Source organism: Platalea leucorodia (genome assembly GCF_965183815.1).
Source record: "Platalea leucorodia genome assembly, chromosome: 9".
Lineage (NCBI taxonomy): Eukaryota > Metazoa > Chordata > Aves > Pelecaniformes > Threskiornithidae > Platalea > Platalea leucorodia.
Window position 1 is genome coordinate 49,072,118 of NC_138831.1, and position 19,699 is coordinate 49,091,816.

General features: G+C 44.3%; 1 protein-coding gene across 2 annotated transcripts in view; it reads right to left on the reverse strand.

Annotated features, from left to right (window-relative positions):
- The window catches only part of MEGF11 (multiple EGF like domains 11), a 212,833-nt gene that overhangs the window by 50,124 nt on the left and 143,010 nt on the right, over positions 1-19,699 (reverse strand). For both annotated transcript variants that reach the window (XM_082322222.1, XM_082322223.1), the window contains exons 8-10: positions 16,114-16,234; positions 14,338-14,501; positions 13,828-13,930 (exon numbers count right to left, since the gene is read on the reverse strand). In XM_082322222.1, the coding sequence (XP_082178348.1) occupies positions 13,828-13,930; positions 14,338-14,501; positions 16,114-16,234 (388 nt within the window). The remainder of the gene's footprint in view (positions 1-13,827; positions 13,931-14,337; positions 14,502-16,113; positions 16,235-19,699) is intronic.

Here is a 19,699-nt window from a genome sequence, read left to right on the forward strand (position 1 = left end):
GTGGTTCACAATTGCAGATACTAGTATGAAATTACACTTCCAAGACCTTCTTAAACAATGTTCTGGGGGTGAACTGTAAATGAAATTCACGTAACTTATATACATAAAATTATAGTTATCCACTCTACGTGGGCAAAGGACATTTGCACTCTCATGCAGTGATCCAGAGCCAAGGTAAGAGCAGAGTCTGCTGAGGCTTTTGATTCAGCCTGTGAAACAGCAGCCACAAAACCTCCGTGTCCCAGAGTGGATTCAGGGTACTGGATTTCTGCAAACACTGTCTGCTCTCCGGTAGGATTTCCACTGCTGGCCTTTGGAGTGCTCTGTACGCGGGATTTAGCTGACAGTCCCGGGAGCGGCTTCACTCCCCCTTCCCCACACCGTCTTCCTCTGCACACACAGTGGGTAGGAAAAACAGCACTAAGCGCCTGAATTGCTGTTGTGTATGCTGTGAAAAACACAATCTGGAATGAACTTAACCCGCCAGAGCAGTCATGGCTGCACTCTTTTAAGGGACAACTGCATGGGAGAGCTGTTCCAAGCTCTTTCTCCTTAAGGGCCCTTCCAGGATAATTTACTACCAAGTGGCAAAACAGCTGCTGCCTGGGACATGGAGAGTGTCTGGCGGATCTCAAGTACAGGCTTCCCGAGGGTGAAGCAGTCGGGTTGTGCAGGGATCTTCCGATGCAGAGCTGAAGACGGTATCTTGGTAAAGGAAAGCAGCAGGGACAGAGGTAGAGGAGGAAGTGTGTCTGGCAAGAGCACTGGCTGACGGAAACTCCTCAAGTCACATATGTTGTATGGTAATAATATATCTCATATATTGTAGCGCAGTTCTGCTGCAGAGTGGCTAGAGAGGTGTCTGTCGGGTGACTCGATGTGATGTAAGCTTGTGCCTGGCTTACATGGAGCAGCGTAAATTTCTGCCAGATGGAGTTGGATCTTTGTATTAAAATTTACAAATTGGGCTGTGAAAGATTCAGCTAACATCCACAAAACCATTATGAAAAGGAGCAAGAAAAATGAAAAAAAAAAAACCCCAAGCCGTACAACTGGGATGTAAGGCATCTATTGAAGAGCTACTTCATGTACTGCTTCCATTAATAATCTTCAGTGGCTTCAATGAAAGTTTGTCAAAGTAATGCAGATTTAGTACTGCCTGTAACTATATCACACTGAAGGACTTTGGAGGGTGAAACTCCTGAAAGCCAGACATAAGTAGAATTCCCTTTTTTCCCTCTCCAGCTTACTTGTGCAATTGCACTCATGCTTGGGGATTAGGTCTCTAGCTCTTAATAAAGCCTGCCATTGTTTCTCTGCCTTGTCTCTAGATAGCTGGAAACTAATACTCCAAACACAATAGAAGAGCAAAAATGGATGGAATAAAGGAGAACCGGTGGCCTGTTTTTGACCACTGCTATCCCCTGACAGTAGCCTCTGCAGCAGGGCCTGCGTGCTGCCCAGCATCTATTTTTCAGGGACGCAGGAATTTGATAAATTATAGTATGTAGCTCCCTTCCCCCCATGTACTTTATTTTTATATCTACCAGTGTACAACTGTAATTATTTCTCTGAATAAGATCTTCAGCTTTTTTTTTTTTTTCAGTAGTCACAATCTAAAGACAGATGCAACATCAATTAGCAATGACAGGAATGATTTCAGCAGACATTTGAATCCAACACAAACATTGTGCTCTCCTCCACCTGTCTTTCAACATGACATGAAGTCATAATAATCTCTTATTTCTGGCATTTGAATAGCTTTGGAAAGAACCGCTTTTTATGCAGAAATAGGCATTGGATTTATGCAGGCAATACAGTGGAGGCCTGAAGTTTGGTGAGTCACACTTGGCTTTGATCTGGACTGCCTGGTACCTTTTGTCTTTGGCAATACTAATTCTTAGTGGTGGTTTGCCTCCCTGTTGACGCAGCACATAATGGCAAAACCACAACAGTAGCAATACTGCTTCAATAGCAGAAAATAGCCTAATGATTATAGCTGCAAGGCCGTTTTAGATCAGTCATTGCAGAAAGTGGGCCAGCAAGCGCCTGATCGTGCTGAAAAGAGGTATGGGAATGTATCACTGAATGTGATCTCTAAAATGGGCTGCTCCTTCACGCGCTGCCATCCCTGCGGTCTCCATCACGCAGGACTGTCCCGCCTGCAGCGGTCCCTTCGGCACCTGTAGCGCATCTCCAACCGAGCTGCCAGCCCTGGAGGGGTTCCTAGGCGTGTGGCCGTCATGCCAGGGCCAGGCCAGAGTCCACTGAGGTCACCTGGACGTCTTGCCTTGGCCTCCTAATTCATGCTTTTATTTCTGATAATGATTTCTTCCTAATTCATGCTTTTATTTCTGATAATGATTTCTATTATCATACATTCACGTTTTCTTTAACCTTATTCTCTCCTCTTTCCCCAGTACGCTTATTGCTGTTACACTTCTGTTTTCCCTATAAATTCTATTTAGCTCAGCTTTGCGTCTGAGATCAGATCAGCATGCTTTCCTAAGTAAGTAGTGAATATTTTGCTGCTTCAGTCTATAAAAGGTAAAAGAAAATTCAATAAGAACATAAGAAAGAACTGTCCGATTAGCTCTGGATCAGCTGTTCAGAAGGTGTTATGACAGCATATGAACAAGAGTTCATAAAGAATACTTGATGCTTTTCTATCACTGTTTGCATCTTCATATTTATTCCTACCTGAGGCAAACCCTGAAGTATTCGACTCAGATCCAGTCAGAAACACCACAGCACGATTCGTGACAGTCAGCATTTAAGGATGCTGAAGAACAAGAAAATCTGCTTGGGGAGGGCAGCAGATAGATAGAAGAAAACATAAAGGGATCTCTCATAAAATTAAATGGAAACATTAAGAATTGATGGCTGCTCATCCAGTCTGCAAATAACCTATTTTTGTTTTTATATAGTGAAACTATTCAACAGAGATAACAGCAGCCACATTCACATTATCTATGAACTTTTGTGGTGTTCTCAAAATGCTTTTCTAACTGTGATTTTTTTTTCAAATTGGTGTGGTGGAGCCCTTACGTACCTTGCTAAGCATTGTTCACTGCTGGGCTTCAGAGGGGCGACTCAGAGAAGGGGAAGAGCATCTTCGGTCATAGGCTTGCCAAGGTGGCGAAGAGGGCTTTAAACTAAAGTTGCTGGAGGAGGGGAACCTCAACCCATCCCACTCCTACCAGTTGGATGCCAGTGCCAGCAATGGATGCCCAGAGCCTGGAGAAGGATCACAGGTCAGCAGAGAGCACCTGAGGGGCAGCACAAAGGAATTCCAGCCGCTCCAGCCAGGGAGTCAGCTTCATCGGGGGCCCAACTTAAATGCCCCTATGCAAACGCACGGAGCGTGGGGAATGAACAAGAGGAGTTAGAGACGCACATGTGCCTGCAGGGCTGTGATCTTATTGGCATCACGGAGACGTGGTGGGATGGCTCCTGTGGCTGGAGGGTTGGAAGGGAAGGATACAGGCTCTTTAGGAAGGACAGGCAGGGGAGATGAGGAGGGGCTGTCACCCTCTGTGTCAATGACCAGCTGGAGTGCACGGAGCTCTGCCTGGGGACGGGTGAGGAGCCGACCGAGAGCCTATGGGTCAGGACTGAAGAGAGGGCAGGGACAGGTGACATTATAGTGGGGGTCTGCTACAGGCCACCCGACCAGGAAGACTGAGAGGATGAGGCCTTCTATAGACAGATAGGAGCAGCCTCACGTTCACAAGCCCTGGTCCTCATGGGGGACCATTCAACCACCCCGACATCTGTTGGAGGGACAGCACAGCAGGGCATAAGCAATCCGGGAGGCTCCTGGAATGCGTTGGCGATAACTTCCTTCTCCAAGCAATAGAGGAGCCAACGAGGAGATGTGCTGGACCTTGTTCTCACCAACAAGGAGGGGCTGGTGGGAAACGTGAAGTTCAAGGGCAGCCTTGGTTGCAGTGACCATGAAATGGTGGAGTTCAAGATCCTTAGGGCACCGAGGAGGGCGCCCAGCAAGCTCACTGCCCTGCACTTCAGGAGAGCAGACTTTGGCCTCTTCAGGGATCTGCTTGGTAGAGCACCATGGGACAAAGCCCTGGAGGGAAGAGGGGCCCGAGAAGGCTGGTTAATATTCAAGGACCACCTCTTCCAAGCTCAAGAGCAATGCATCCCAACAAAGAGGAACTCAGGCAAAAACGCCAGGAGGCCTGCATGGATGAACAAGGAGCTCCTGGACAAACTCCAACACAAAAAGGAAGCCTACAGAGGGTGGAAGCAAGGACAGGCAGCCTGGGAGGAATACAGAGAAATTGTCCGAGCAGCCAGGGATCAGGTTAGGAAAGCTAAAGCCCTGATAGAATTAAATCTGGCCAGGGACGTCAAGGGCAACAAGAAAAGTTTCTATAGGTACGTCGGTGATTAAAGGAAGACTAGGGAAAACGTGGGCCCTTTCCGGAAGGAAACGGGAGACCTGCTTACCCGGGATGTGGAGAAGGCTGAGGTACTTAATCACTGTTTTGCCTCAGTCTTCATGGGCAAGTGCTCAAGCCACACCACCCAAGTCACAGAAGGCAAAGGCAGGGGCTGGGAGAATGAAGAACCGCCCACTGTCAGAGAAGACCAGGCTCAAGACCATCTAAGGAACCTGAAGGTGCACAGGTCCGTGGGACCTGATGAGATGCATCAACGGGTCCTGAGGGAACTGGCGGATGAAGTTGCTAAGCCACTATCCATCATATTTGAGAAGTCATGGCAGTCCAGTGAAATTCCCACTGACGGGAAAAGGGGAAACATAACCCCCATTTTTAAAAAAGGAAAAAAAGGGGAACGACAGGCCAGTCAGTCTCACCTCTGTGCCCGGCAAGATCGTGGAGCAGAGCCTCCTGGAAACTATGCTAAGGCATATGCGAAATAAGGAGGTGACTGGTGACAGCCAGCGTGGCTTCACTAAGGGCAAATCGTGCCTGACAAATTTGGTGGCCTTCTACAGCAGGGTTAGAGCATTGGTGGATAAGGGAAGAGCAACTGATGGCATCTACCTGGACTTGTGCAAAGCACTTGACACTGTCGCGCAAGACAGCCTCGTCTCTAAATTGGAGAGACATGGGTTTGACAGATGGACCACTCGGTGGATAAGGAATTGGCTGGGTGGTTGCACTCAAAGAGTTGCGGTCAATGGCTCAACGTCCAAGCAGAGACCAGTGACGAGTGGCACTCCTCAGGGGTCGGTATTGGGACAGGCACTGTTCAACATCTTTGTTAGCGACGTGGACGAGGGGATTGAGTGCACCCTCAGCAAGTTTGCCGATGACACCAAGCTGTGTGGTGCAGTCGACACACCGGAGGGAAGGGATGCCCTCCAGAGGGACCTTGATAGGCTGGAGCTGTCCATGTGAACCTCGGGAATTTCAACAAGGCCAAGTGCAAGGTCCTGCACATGGGTCAGGGCAATCCCAAGCACAAATACAGGCTGGGCAGAGAAGGGATTGAGAGGAGCCCTGAGGAGAAGGACTTGGGGGTGTTGGTTGATGAGAAGCTCGACATGAGCCAGCAATGTGCACTTGCAGCCCAGAAGGCCAACTGTACCCTGGGCTGCATCAAAAGAAGCGTGGCCAGCAGGTCGAGGGAGGTGATTCTCCCCTTCTACTCAGCTCTCATGAGACCCCACCTGGAGTACTGCACCCAGCTCTGGGGCCCCCAACATAAGGAGGACATGGACCTGTTGGAGCGAGTCCAGAGGAGGGCCATGAAGAAGATCAGAGGGCTGGAGCACCTCTTCTATGAGGAGAGGCTGAGAGAGTTGGGTTTGTTCAGCCTGGAGAAGAGAAGGCTCTGGGAAGACCTTATAGCAGCCTTCCAGTACCTGAAGGGGGCCTACAAGAAAGCTGGAGAGGGACTTTTTACAAGGGCATGTAGTGATAGGACAAGGGGTGGTGGCTTTGGACTGAAAGAGGGTGGATTTAGATTAGATATAAGGAAGAAATTCTTCACTGTGAGGGCGGTGAGGCACTGGAACAGGTTGCCCAGAGAAGCTGTGGATGCTCCATCCCTGGAAGTGTTCAAGGCCAGGTTGGATGGGGCTTTGTGCAACCTGGTCTAGTGGAAGGTCTCTCTGCCCGTGGCAGGGGGGTTGGAACCAGATGATCTTTAAGGTCCCTTCCAACCCAAACCATTCTATGATTCTGTGATGACTCCTGTGTATAACAGCCCATCAGTCTAAATGAAAGCTCCATGATCTGGTCCTAAATAATGACAAATAAGCCTTTCCCTGCAGCCAGTGAAAAATTCTAAATTGTCTCTTCTCTCATCATTGCATGGGCGATTTATGCACCCATTAATGTAAGTGTTTTTCTGAAAGTAATATACTTACAGCCTAATGCACCTCTGTGGAGCACTAATCGTACCCCTATTTTTAATTATCTAGAGAAAACTCCAGATATGAATCATGCAACTCAAGGTATTTATGCAATAAAAGCTTTTGAGGCAAGAGACCTACCTCACAAGAAACTGAGTAAGGCAGAATGTTTGCTAAAATTAAGGATCATCTGGTTCCCTTTGCTACAGGGTATTCTCCAGGGTGCACTATTGCAGGAAGAAAAGTTGCCACAAGCAGAAAGGGCAGATCTTGAAGAAAACAGTACTAAAAGGAGTCAAGTCCTATACAGTCCTCCTTCACCTTTAGGACGCTTCCTTTCTACTACTTCTCAAACTCTGGACATAGTTTCAGGCCAGGAAGGAAGAGAAACCTGGGAAAGATCCAAGCACACCATCAGCAGGTAAGGGAGGAACTTCTAAGTGGGAAAAAATGTATTGCTTTCCTGACTTTTAAACATTCAAGCCCCCAAGCTAAGCCATGAGCTAAGAACGCAGCTTAGCAAGAGCTCTTGTACAACTGAATGTGTGCAAGCCTTTCGTGTTTAATAACATTGACTGAATTTCAACCTTTTCTCCTTTGTGTAGAATGGGAAGGAAGATGTTTACAACATTTGTCACTGCAAACACTTTCACCAATAACATATATATACAACATTTTAGCTTGCTGGCTGTTTATTGAATGGTCTTTCCTTTTTCTTCTTTCACACACAGCATGCCAGCATCCAGTATTTAGTCTGCTGAAATGTTCACAAATAATTTTTCACCGCTTCCCGCCCACATTTATTTATAGGTGAACGTATTGTACACACAGCCAAGCTTATATATAGAATGGCTCCATATTAAAATGGAAAACGGTTGAATGTCTCTAGCATCAAGTTTCATTTTTTTAGAACCCATTAAATTAGCATAACCCAGGATGCCATCCAAGCTATATCTTTTCACATAAATTGAAAAGCTGTCCTTTAATAAATGAAAATAAACCCAAAAATAAATACAAAGATAAATGAACTCCTCTCTCTTCTGTGTTTGTAAGACTAATACTGCAATCATTTGCATGCATGCTTAAGTTTAGCAGCAAGCTTACTGCAGATTCTAATTATAGTCTAAGGGTCTGATCTGACTGCCACTGAATGAGTAGCAAAAATCCAATTGATTTCATGAAAGGTGAAATATATACTAGACCTGGCGCAGGACAAACACAACTAAACCTCACTTAGATGAGGATCTGGAGCCCCCTAGATATCTGCCAAGGAATGCACAGGCATAATTAATGTCAGGACATCAATGAAGTCTTTGATACAACTTCATAATTCATATTTTTTAAAATTAGCCCTATATCAGCAGGAACCATACTTAAAGGTTCCTGTCAAAGAGAGAATTTTTAAGCACAGCCTGACATTAAAATCTTATCAACTCACTTGAAATTAAGTCAATGAAAAATTAAAGCTAATTTCTAATAAGCTTATGTTACATTCATAGACTAAAGGGCACTTGTCGAATCCAGAGAGTAAGCATACCTTTTCACATGGAAAAGATTTTCACATTTGAAAGGCAGAGGCCAGAAGAGAGGCTAAAATGCACCATTTTAGACTGGCTCTAAAAATGTCTAGCTTTTCTGTCTGTTTAAAGCTAATGTAAGGATACAGAATAATCACAGAAATAAATTATTAAGTTAAAAATCTGGGATAAGACTGCCAAAAGTGATAAGTGCAAAATATGGTTTAGATAATGGGATTAGACATCTAGAAAATGCATGTTTAATAGGAACTTACTCTTGCTCCATTCTGATATTTTAGGCTTTGTATCAGAAACCACGAATCTGATTTTAAAAAAAAGCCAACCCACAAGATTATGAATTCTAAAATACTGTGGATCTCTTCAGCTAAAAACCTGTAGGTGCATAAAACAAGTCCTAGATTTTTTCTGGTTTTAAAGATGTGTGGAAAAGTCAGCTACCAATCATATCGGTATGCTCTTGGAGTTGATCTATTAATGACAATGGAATTATTTTGGCTTCAACGTAGTACAGCTGAGGATAGGATCTGGCCCTAGGATTACGAACTGGGTACTGCTGCAACGGAAGAGAAGTCATATTAATACAAACAAATGCATTTTATGGGAAGCTAAATTGAAAGGTGTTTTTTTTTTCCTTGAAAGTTATACCCGCTTTTTGCAAAGAACTCAGAAAACGTGAAGTTAAAAATACCTTAGAGCTCACCGTCAAAGTGGTCACTGTTTCTTTAAAATTCAAAAAGGCCTTCCCTTGAGTAACAGGCTTATCAGTTTTACTGAATTAATGTGTCCACAGGAGGGAAGAAACATGTTTCTGTGTTTGAGTGACAGTGCAGATGTCACTCGCAGCCTGCAAATTCTCACAAACGCAAAGTCTTATTCCTCAAAGCTCACCTTACCTGTGACCGGCCGACGTTTGCTGACCCCATTAACTCGCTTATACAGTCACACGTGGAAAGCCCTACAACTTGAGACCACCACAACTACTGTACAATATTTCTGGACACGATAAGAGACAATTAGGGTTTATGTTGCTGGCAACGTGTGAAAGTTATTGAGGTTATAAAGGACAGTGAAATATATATTTTGATTTCCCGTATGTAACGGCAAAGAGGGAGGCTGCTCTTATGAGACATGAATGAAGCCTGAAGGTGAAAAGTACCAACGCAATAACTAGATGTTTTTTCTTTACCAGCATATATCATTTTCATAGCTGTATTTGCCATCCTGATTAATTAAGGAAAATCTATGAGGGGTTCTTTTATAATTAACTATGAGATGCACACTTCTATATTTTCCTTCTTACATCTACCGTACCATCCTATTTTCCCCACACGTTTTTGGCACGTTAATGTCTACTGAATAAACTTCGGCTTTGGATATTCAGAAAAGCTACTGAGTCAACTAGTTCAGTGGATAATTGAGATAGCTAGCATCGCGACTGCAGCCTTCTATAAAAACCAGAGCACGATACAAAAAAAAAGAAAGCCGGAACCAGGGTTTGGATAAGACAGCCTTTCAGATTAAAGGAATTCAGATAAACAGGATTTTAACTGACCTTAACATTTACAGGAATGGAATATATCCCCTCGCAGATCGCTTCCCATTTAATCCCACTGTAATATCTGAAAGGTTAACAAAATACACACTGCCACAATTAACTTGAAGCACATTGACTTGTTACAGGGAGGAAACGAGCTTGCTGTGAATATCAGCCAGGCCTGTGGCTTTCCTTTCTGTAATCTGTTTGCGAGCGGGATATCTGGCTGTGAAAACGGACAGACTCGGGTCTTAGAGACAGGATGAGCAATGGCTGCGCCTGGCTTCCCAGGGAGTCCTACTAACCTGGCTCAGGTCGAGCACAAACTGAGCACCTCCAGAAATTAGAGGACAGGCCAATGTATGACCAATTTAATTACTGAGGGCTGTACTGAGTGAACCAACTGAAGGCTATGTAGTAATAATGAGTTGGCATCTGTGAGGAAGCCATTTCTGGTACGAAACATGCTGCCAGCAGCCACCTTGAGGAGAGAGGACCAAGCTGATGGGGTTTGCAGTTCGGCTTGCAAAACCCACATGGCTTAGTTGGAGCTGTAATTTCCACGGCCACGCAGCATTACACCTAACAGAGGAACGTTGCCTCCCCATGTTCTCCCTAGCTTCTGACCCACCCAGCAAAGCTACTGGGGCAGCCGGTCCTTTTCTGTCCAGTTTCAAGTTATTTATTAAGAGGAGCCTAATTGAAATTTATGACCTTATCACTGTCACTGAGCATCCAGGAGAGCATGTTGCATCTGGGGGAGATGAGACTGATGCCTGCTTCTCCAGGACCTGTTTGCTTGCAAAGGACTTCCAGGAAATGCTCCACCACGCAGCTTTTCTGCGCTTCCATTCTCTCTGCGGATTCAGTGTGGGCAAGATCCCTAATTAACCAAATGCAATTAGCACCGAAGCACTCCATTTTCATTTTAACCTGAACGTACACAAAGTAACACCTCTTCCACAAATCACTAGTATGTTGGGAGCTTTAAGGTATCTGTGTGCACACATACACACAGACATAGAGCTGCAAGCACAGGAGCGATATGCATCTAAAATGCATGGCAGATCTGGAGTAAGGGAGACCCTTATTGATCTTCAGAAAACAATCAATCAGTCTAATCAGTCAGGACTTGATCCTGCTGGGGGCTACACTTTTCCTTTTTAACCTAGCAATAGATAGGAACACGTCTTCTTTTGATTTCAAGGGTACCGTTTATACATGTGCGGTTACGCGTATGCGGTACTGGTGCACGCTGGAGTTCTCCAGAGTTGAGCCCCTGTTATTGCATCCGACATTTCCTCCATGTGGAGGAAAATTCAGCTCTGCATTGCGTCAGCAGGTCACAGGTCCGATTTTGGCCCACATTTGAACAAGTTTCACTTCACTTGTACCATGCGAGACCCTTTTGCTAATGCGGTTTTGGTCTTTTAAGCACAAATGTTATGCTTGCCATGCTATCATCTACAAAGCCATTTGTGATACAATGTGCCTGTGTACCTGGCTGGGTAATTTTCAGCAATAACGACAGGGCACAGTCATCCTTAGATCTGATCTGTTTCTCGGGGTCTAATTTCTGCCTTTGGCTGCACATGTGCAATTCCCCACTGAACTTCACGAAAACTGTGTGTACGTGTCTCTAAGAAGCTTGTTGCCAGTGTGCTTATTTATGCTTACAGCTGCTTCGCACAGCTTTGTGATCTCCTGGCTGATATGTGGGAATCTGTTCATCACCTTCCCTCGCCAGGTACACTCAGCTCCTGAAAATTACCTTCCCCCAGCTGGTACACACGGAAGGGCATTGTCCTGAATAAGAGTCTTGATGGGTGGCAGTCGTAACATAGTAAAAAGATGGTAGACTGCCATTAACTTACATTGTATGCTACTCTTTACATGCCTTTTTTCTTCTTGTCCCAGTCTTCCTCCATGATCCTACCATCTCTCAGTCTCTGAAGGTTTATATCAGTAACATCTTGAAAACCACTTTAAAGAAAATGGGTTCAATCTTCCCCTTGATCTTTACATACGCTGACATCAAGAGGGAGTCCCACGTGTGGCATGAACATACAGAATATGCTGTTTCAGATGAAGTTTTGTGGCTATTAGGATCAGAAAGCCACGTGAATTCTCTGTCTGGTGTGAGTGGGCACGAAAACCTTCAGATGTCCCATGATCCTGAACTTTTCTGATCTTTTTCAGGCCATGCCTAATTAGTACCAAATTCAGAAAGCAAAAATTTAAGCCTGAATTATTTATCACGTCATATTTATAAAATGCACTGCAATACACACCATGGCCCAGTTCACAACAACTACAGATAAGATTAATCTTTCACCGATGGCATACTCCTTAATATGAAAATATAATTATCTAGCTGAAGAGTTTCTTAAATTACATACTTTCAAACAAGTATGAGCAGAATTTATCCTTGTGTGTGGTGGTAAGCCAAGTGGAGAAAACATTGGAAGCAGAATTGACAAAACACGTGTTGGCTCTGTCTGTCTATCAGCATTTCCAGTGCACACCTTACACAGCCCTGTCAACATCTCAACTCCAACCTGGTCTCGAATACTAATGTAATATTTTCCTCCCTGAAACATGATCCTGAAGAAAGGAGTTCCAGAACTGCAGGGACACACTGAAGGATAAAGTGCTTAGTTTGCAGTAAATTCCCTGCAAGTTAATACACATTTACCTTGCCAAACATGGAAATTAAAAAACAGAAGAATATCACAGAAATTATTCTTACCTTTTTGGAGTAATTTGTATCTGCATTTGATGTACATTTACAGATGTGCATGGGAGTAAGTACAGAGTATTTCTTGCAAATGCCTTTGAGAAAAAGCCCCACCTTTTTAGTCTGTGTTGTCTGCAAAGTACATTTTCTGCAGTTTCCTCTGGAATGTTACATCCAGAAAGATGTGTAATAAACTTCTAGAGTAAGTGTGTATAAATATATCTGTTTAATTTACTGTACTTTTAAAAAACCTTTTCTCCCTTGAAGAAGCTCACAATGACTCCAGGAAAGCCTACCGACTCTTTCTCTGATCATCATCAATAATGCACAGTAGAGTTCTAAAGCCTGATAGATGGATATATCGACGGTAAAGAGGCTCAAAGAAAGACAAATGCAGTCCACTGAGTGAAGAATGCAAGCGGGAGGAGGGGCTATGAGTGAACTTATGAAATGGATTTTCTTGTGGGAAAAATGCCCTTCTCGGGGATGCATGCCCAGTATCTTTGAAAAGTAGCTTTGTTGCTAGCAGTGTAGAACTTCCTATTTTTGCATTTTATTTAATTCTTAAAAGATTTTTTCCATTATACATTCTAGGTATAATTTCATTGCTTTTGCTTCATGCTTCTAGGAGCTGAGCTGCTGTGGTGATGTTCTCTCCACTAGAAACAGAAGGCATGCATTCCTTTAAAGCATAAATGAAGGGATAAGGTGACAGTATCCCAAACGCTGGCTGCCTGATCAGCCTGCCTTGCTCCCTACATTCTTCCAACCTGTACTTGTTTGAAAAACAATTACATTTCCCAAATGAATTGCTGTTAATACAAATGCGTTTTGATTGTCAGTGCCACTGGTGGTTCTGCAGTTATGGGCAAGAATACAAGTTTATTTCCCTCCAGGGCCTCTGCAGGGAGCTGAGGGAGATTAACCAGTATTTTAGGCAGCTAAGTGCGAAATACTGGTTGGGTCAATAACTTGCCCCCCTGCTGCTGTTACGCTAGCTGTCAAAAGCTGGCAAAGAGACATATCAGTATGGAGTCAAGTGCAGGTCTGATTGTACTGAGATCGCCAGCCTGGACTCTCCGACTTCACTGAATATTCCTCTCTGCCTCTGTGTAATCACGAGAACTCTTTGTCAAACCAGCATTAATCTGCTCTCCATAACTACCCTTCTGTGTGACGAGAAGCACGGGAAAATGAGAAAAGCATAAAGACCAAGTTTTGTGACAAAGCTGGGTTTTGTACGATGGAGCAGCTGTAACGACTCTCAGCATTCAGAAAACACCTCTCTGCATCCCTAGGTACGATGGGCCTAGGAGTCACCGTACCACAACTGCACCCCCGTGGAAAGGGCCATTCAAGGAGAAAAACTCTGCAGGTTTCCAGATGATCTGCATCCCTCCTGAGGATTCTTTTTACAGAAGGCTAACATCTGGCTCCAGGTTTGGAGCCATCTTCAACTAATCTGAATACAAATTTAATGAATGCCAATTATTGTCACCATCATGAGTGATTTAAATATGGGTAAGTTCAGCTGATCTTGTCTCAATCTATTATTTAAAAGTTTGCAGTCACAAGTCCAGTGCTATAACTGATGCAACAGCAAAGCAAAACAACCCACCAAAAACCCCAGAACAAAACCCCCAAGGTTTACAAAGGTAATTGCTAATTTTACCTGTCCAGCCCGCAAGACAGCAGCAGTAACCGGTGACAGGATCGCACCCGTCTGCATGGCTACAGTCACAACGTTCACTGCAATTAAGGCCATATGTTCCATCCTTCCAAAAATATAAATAAAAAAGTCTCTCAGTAATCAGTTTTTGTTCTAAAACGTGCAAAATCATCTATCATGTCCCTCTTAATGCTGAGTTGCATTTTTAAAATTAACATACAGAGAAGATATAGAAACAACTCAGTGCCTAACATTTCTATATAGAACCAAATGAGGAATCACTTTAAAAAATGATGTTCAAGAAAATGCAGATAACATGGCAATAGCTCCAATATAAAATATAATGCAAAGTATAATGCATCTACTTGACTGCTGGATCCCCAATCTGTTATTTACACATGATTTCCTTCAGATACCCATAGACAAAGTGAGACACTGACCTACTGTACATTTAGAAGATCTATGTGCACTGTGGCTTTAAAGGGGATGCAAGACCATCCCGGTCGTACTTACAGGGCACGGCTGGTCGCAGTACTCCCCTTGCCATCCAGGGGAGCAGAGACAAAAGCCATCAGCCGGCCTGCAGGCTGCTCCGTTTGTGCAGTAACATGTCTGGTTACAGTTAAGACCCCAGCTTCCACTTGAACATGGAATAGAGCAATCCACTCCTTGCCACCCTAAAACAACATACGAGAGGAACGGCATTTGAGATGTTTTCATGAAAAAAGCAGGGTAGAGTCAGCAAGAAAGGCAGCTTGCAAACGGCAGATCTTTGATTCTAGGACCAGTTTCCTCCTGATCTTGGTGTAAATTAAGACTATCTTGGGGCCAAAGATTGACCCTTTAATTATGACCTCCCGACTTCATCTACCAGCATCTATATGTACAGAAGGGCGACATAGGTATCGCTGTGTTGGCTGTTTAACAGATTAAGGTGTCTGACGCCTCTCCGGAATCTGCTCGGGCAGCAAGAGAGCGCAGTAGTGTCTGGCAGGCTGGAGACCTGCTGATCAGCGAGAATGCAAGAAACTTGCCATTCCATGCTGCCTGTTTCTTCCCTCATATTTTTTTGAGAACGCTCTTTAATATAAAGAAGCTATTACACCTTAAAAAGGACCAAGGCCATAATTTCTAACCATTAAGGCTCAAATCTTAACTACCCGCTGCACAATGGCTTTCATTACACTGCAGCTGTATGTAATGGAGTTGAGCAGTAACTCATGGTTTATACACCCTCATTAAATGGGGTTCTACAGTGATCCATTAATTCATGTTTGAAATGCCAGATTTTATCGTTATTTGCCTCACTTCTGTTTTAGGGCTTATGTAAGCCACACAGGCATAGCTCATGTTGGTGTTCTGGGGGAGGGCACCGCTACCCGGGGAACATCAGAGGTACTGTGCTATGGAGCGGTACAAGATTTCTCAAGTGATTGCAGGATACATGGGTTACGCTCACTACCAAGCACATAAAGGGATTATGGACACATGTGTGGGAAGACAAGAGTCTTGCAGACAGGCTCCGGAGCAAGCAAGAGTTCTTGTTTCCCCAGACAAAGGACAGCCACATCCTGCAACCCCATGCCAGGTCAGGGGGCAGAGGATACCTGCACATGGCTGGGGTGTCACAGTGTCAGGGTACAGCAAGGACGGGGAGCTGAGGAAGGCAACAAGGGCGGACAGCCAGGGCCCACCCCACAGTCCCCAAGTGTAGGGTTGGCAGCCGGGCTTGGCCAGGAGCCCAGACCACCAGGAAAGCCTATGGGAATGAGACCAGTCCAAGGTTGAGACAGGCAGTTGGTCTGCAGGTCGAGGTCAGGTCTGGTGAGGATGACCACAGCTGGGCACAGCCCAGTGCAATGGGCTAAAGAAAAGACAGGCAGGAGCCTGCCTCTGCTCCCTGGCCCAGTTGTGTCAGCCTAGGCATGGAGGAGGGGAGAACAGGGGCTTTTGAGTGCTGGAGAAATGGGGCAGCAAAGGGACAGAGTGAAAACCCCAACAGTCTGGGGATTGCTTTGCAGTTCCTTTGGAGAGGGGCTGTGGCTCTGCCAGCACACTTAGTTCTGTGACCTGTTCTTGCAGCAGAGCAGTTAAGCCTGGCCCCTGTTCAGGGCAGAGACAAAACATACAGTCAAGCCCCTGTTGAGTTTTGATACTCGGGCAGACTGTTGAATTACCGACAGGCACAAGAAAATAGTGGAGTTACTGACTGCACAGCTGTGCCACTTTAAAAGGGGAGAAGCATTGATGCCAAATTGTAGACAATTGTTAAATCTGAATTTTGTTTACCTTCTTTGCAATAGCACAGACCATCCACAGGGGAACATGCGCCATCATTTTTGCAATTACAAACTGATGAGCAATTGGTACCGTAGGTTCCTGCCATGCAGGTAATGGTGCAGTCATCTCCCTGCAAACCAAAAAAAGTCAGAGTCAGCTAAAGAAATCTGAATTGCAGGAAATTCCCATCTCTGCACAGGGAGGCTTTCTCTTTCGAAACAGTGAACAGAGTGTTATGAGTTGATTGCTGACTCTTCAGCACTTGAGCAGCCACCACTGCTTCCCATGATTACGATGCAATTAGTGCTTTGATTGACTTGGAGGAAAGGGACAAGTTTCTGGCATTCATTCAGCAGGAGGTGGGGAAGTTACAAAAACAAACCTCCTAGAACAGATGTTAGATCATTAAGCAAAACATCACTTACGAAACACTAATCACAAAATATACAGTCTGAAACCGTGCAAAGATTGCTCTGCATTTCTTGGAAAATATATTCTAAGAATAGTGTTGTTAAATAGGTAAAGGATCTCGTACGTGCTCATCTTCCACAGGCTGGCAGGGAGGCAAACTACATGGCAGGTGCATCAGACCCTTTTGATGTGTAGCTGGTACCTGCATTTGTTTTCAATTCATTTGCATGAGATTGTGACTTTAGGAAGAACGCTGAACGAGGAGTGATACATATGTCAGAGAGGAGGCACACAGAGCAGAACACAGAACAGACAGTCTCTGCCCTATTTCTGCTTTAGGTGTGGGGAAAGTGAGGGAAAGGAGAGTAAATACTTAAATGTTACAGAAATATAGAATATTTCAACAGTAAATTACGGTATGCTGTGTGCACTGATTAGCTTGTGCGGCTGAAAGGAGAGACACGGTTCTTACTAATATTGTTCATCTGATACAACAAGAGAATTAAAATGTGAGCACAATTCCTTTAAACCTACTTACTGAGCCCCACAGTCGGGTCCACATACGTTAGCATATACAAGGTATTTTTGCTCCTTTTTCTTCTCTGTGCAGTCCTGACTTTCACATCACAAATTAGCTCCTAAATTTACTTCTTCAGTGAGTCAAACTTTAATAATTTAGTTCTATGTCAGAGAAAGCTATCCTACTCCAAAGTTAAATAGTAACTACATTGCACAGTGTGACCTATACCATAGCTCAGGGGAAAAGATATTGGTCAAAATGTATTTTTGTAGGTGAGAGGCTTCACTGTTTGATAGGAGGATCCATTTATCAGGAGATAAATGCACGAAATGTCAGCTTCCCTACGCCATGGCAAGTACCTCCAGGAGCCTGTATATCACAGCATCAGACACTGAGAGAGTAAAAGGAAATATGAACAGATTTCTGAGCACCATAAACCCCCATATGCTTGCTGTAGCAGTTCTGCCTAGCACCAGTATGACTCATCCTATTTTATACTAAAAACTTTGGTTTAGGGGAAAGTAAAAGAAATGGTTAAAATCTGTACTGCTCAGAAGTAAATCCTACAAGTCTCTGATTCTTGAGTGAAAGCGGTGTTTGCAAAAGATGCTATCTTTGACCTTGGTGGAGTAAAACAAGTTGGCCTGAAAAGGCCTGGCAGTAAAAGGTGCTGCCTTGACAGCCAGAATATCCAAAGCACGCTGCCCCTCATTACCCTGCCAGCATGCCTACAGAATGAGCTACAGGAGCCCAGAGCCGAGCGGGATGGCAGAGGGGCATTCAGTCTCCACGCCTAATCAATCCTCTGCCTTTCTCCTGTGTGTGGCAATTAGACAGCCAATTATTGCCACTTAGAAAGCCGTATCTTGTGTGAATGAAACTCCCAACTCATTCCATGTACAACACAGAACTGCTGGTACTGCTAATAATTTCTATGACAACTGACCTTATCTGGATTTGAACTAGTGGTCTAGAAGTAAAAGAAAATTCCTTTGAAAAGGAAAGCAGAAGAGAGTGGTGCGGAGCTAAAATATCCCCTGGGGAACCAGATTAATGAAAACAGCACCTGGGCCACGGGGGGAAGCAGAAGGTGGATTTCCAGCTCCTCAGCCGGCTCTCCGTGACCGCAGATCGGCTCGTGTTGTGCGCCAAGTTCTCCCTGGCCACGTGCACAACAGGCTGGTGTGGATTCACCGGTTTTCTTCAGACTTACTGTGCATGGAGGGCAGTCAGACACAGACACTTTGGGTATCCCAAAGAAAATGTACTCTATGCAAGCTAAACATCAGGCTGTTTCATCTTTATTCAACATGCCTTTGACTTTTGGCATTTACTTTAATATACCACACTTTATGGACTAACAGAGGTTGGTCATTCTGGCCGTCCACCTTATACGCACTTACTTTGCAAACAAACCTTAACTGAAAAAATAGCTGGCTTAATGAGATTTCCATCCCCGGGTTTGACAAGCGAGACCTTCAGAGCTCTCTGAGTGACAACTGCCAAATACACTTAACTTCTTAATTACATGAGAGGAAAATGCACTTGAACTATAGCACTGGCTCTAAGATTTTATTAATTATAAATGCACGCCCCGTTATTAACATTTTGAACTTGATTTGGGAGAATGACCTATGAAATTAGATGCATTCAGGTACTGCTAAAGATATGTAAATTCCACCTCTCTCTCACCACCTGCCCAAGTGAATAATGCCGCAGTATACATCTATCCAGTTGTTAATGAGTTATATAGTCTCTTAAATGGATTTCAAATGTTGTGTATTGAATCTTCACTCTTGCAATATGGTACTTTATGTTTCTATCTTATTTAGCAAAATTAATCAACAGCTGTGTTCCTTATGTTGATTATTCTTTTTTCTATTAAGATCAGGAGGTTAATGAGAGTAGTGAAATGCCTGGATGTGGTATACATGATAGGAAGGAGTAGTTAATTCAATCAAACCTATACCCCTGAAAATGTTAAAACTATATTAAGAAATCTGGCTATAAATAACTTGGTATTTTACATCTCTCTTTTCCAAGTCAGAATGATCCATATGGACATCACAAACTTTCAAAAGTGCTTCATTTTCTTCATCATTTTCACTTAGAAAGCCCAGTTTATCAAAATAGACCCCTGAGATCTATCCAGTGTATTATTTCCTAATTTCAGGGGTCAAATCTGACTCTAACATGAGCAGCAGAAAAACTTTCTTTGCGGGCTGTGGGATCAGGGCCAGCTCCAGCAAATGCCCGGCTGCGCGGGTGAAGCAGCGTGTTCCTGCCCTCTGCTTTGCACCGCACCTGCCCAGGCCCCAGCCTGCGAGATGGCGCCTCGGTCCCACCAAGGACAGGGGGTCCCACGTCTTCACACAGCTGCTCAGAAGCTAACACGAGTGAGCCTTTTTTTGTTTGAAATCCAAATCTGATGGGAGTATCCCAACATAGCAAAGATACAGGTGAGGGCTCTGTGATCCCTGGGACCCTAAAAAGTCAGCTTTAAAGCAAAACGAATGGTGGCAGCAATGTAACTAACACCACCTATATGACCTTCCATGCCTTTAAGTACTTCAGAAATACTAACTAATTGTTGGTGAGACTAAATGACAGACTTTCCTGGCACCACAAGAGGTTTGGGCATACAGTTCTTGTTATTGTTATTTC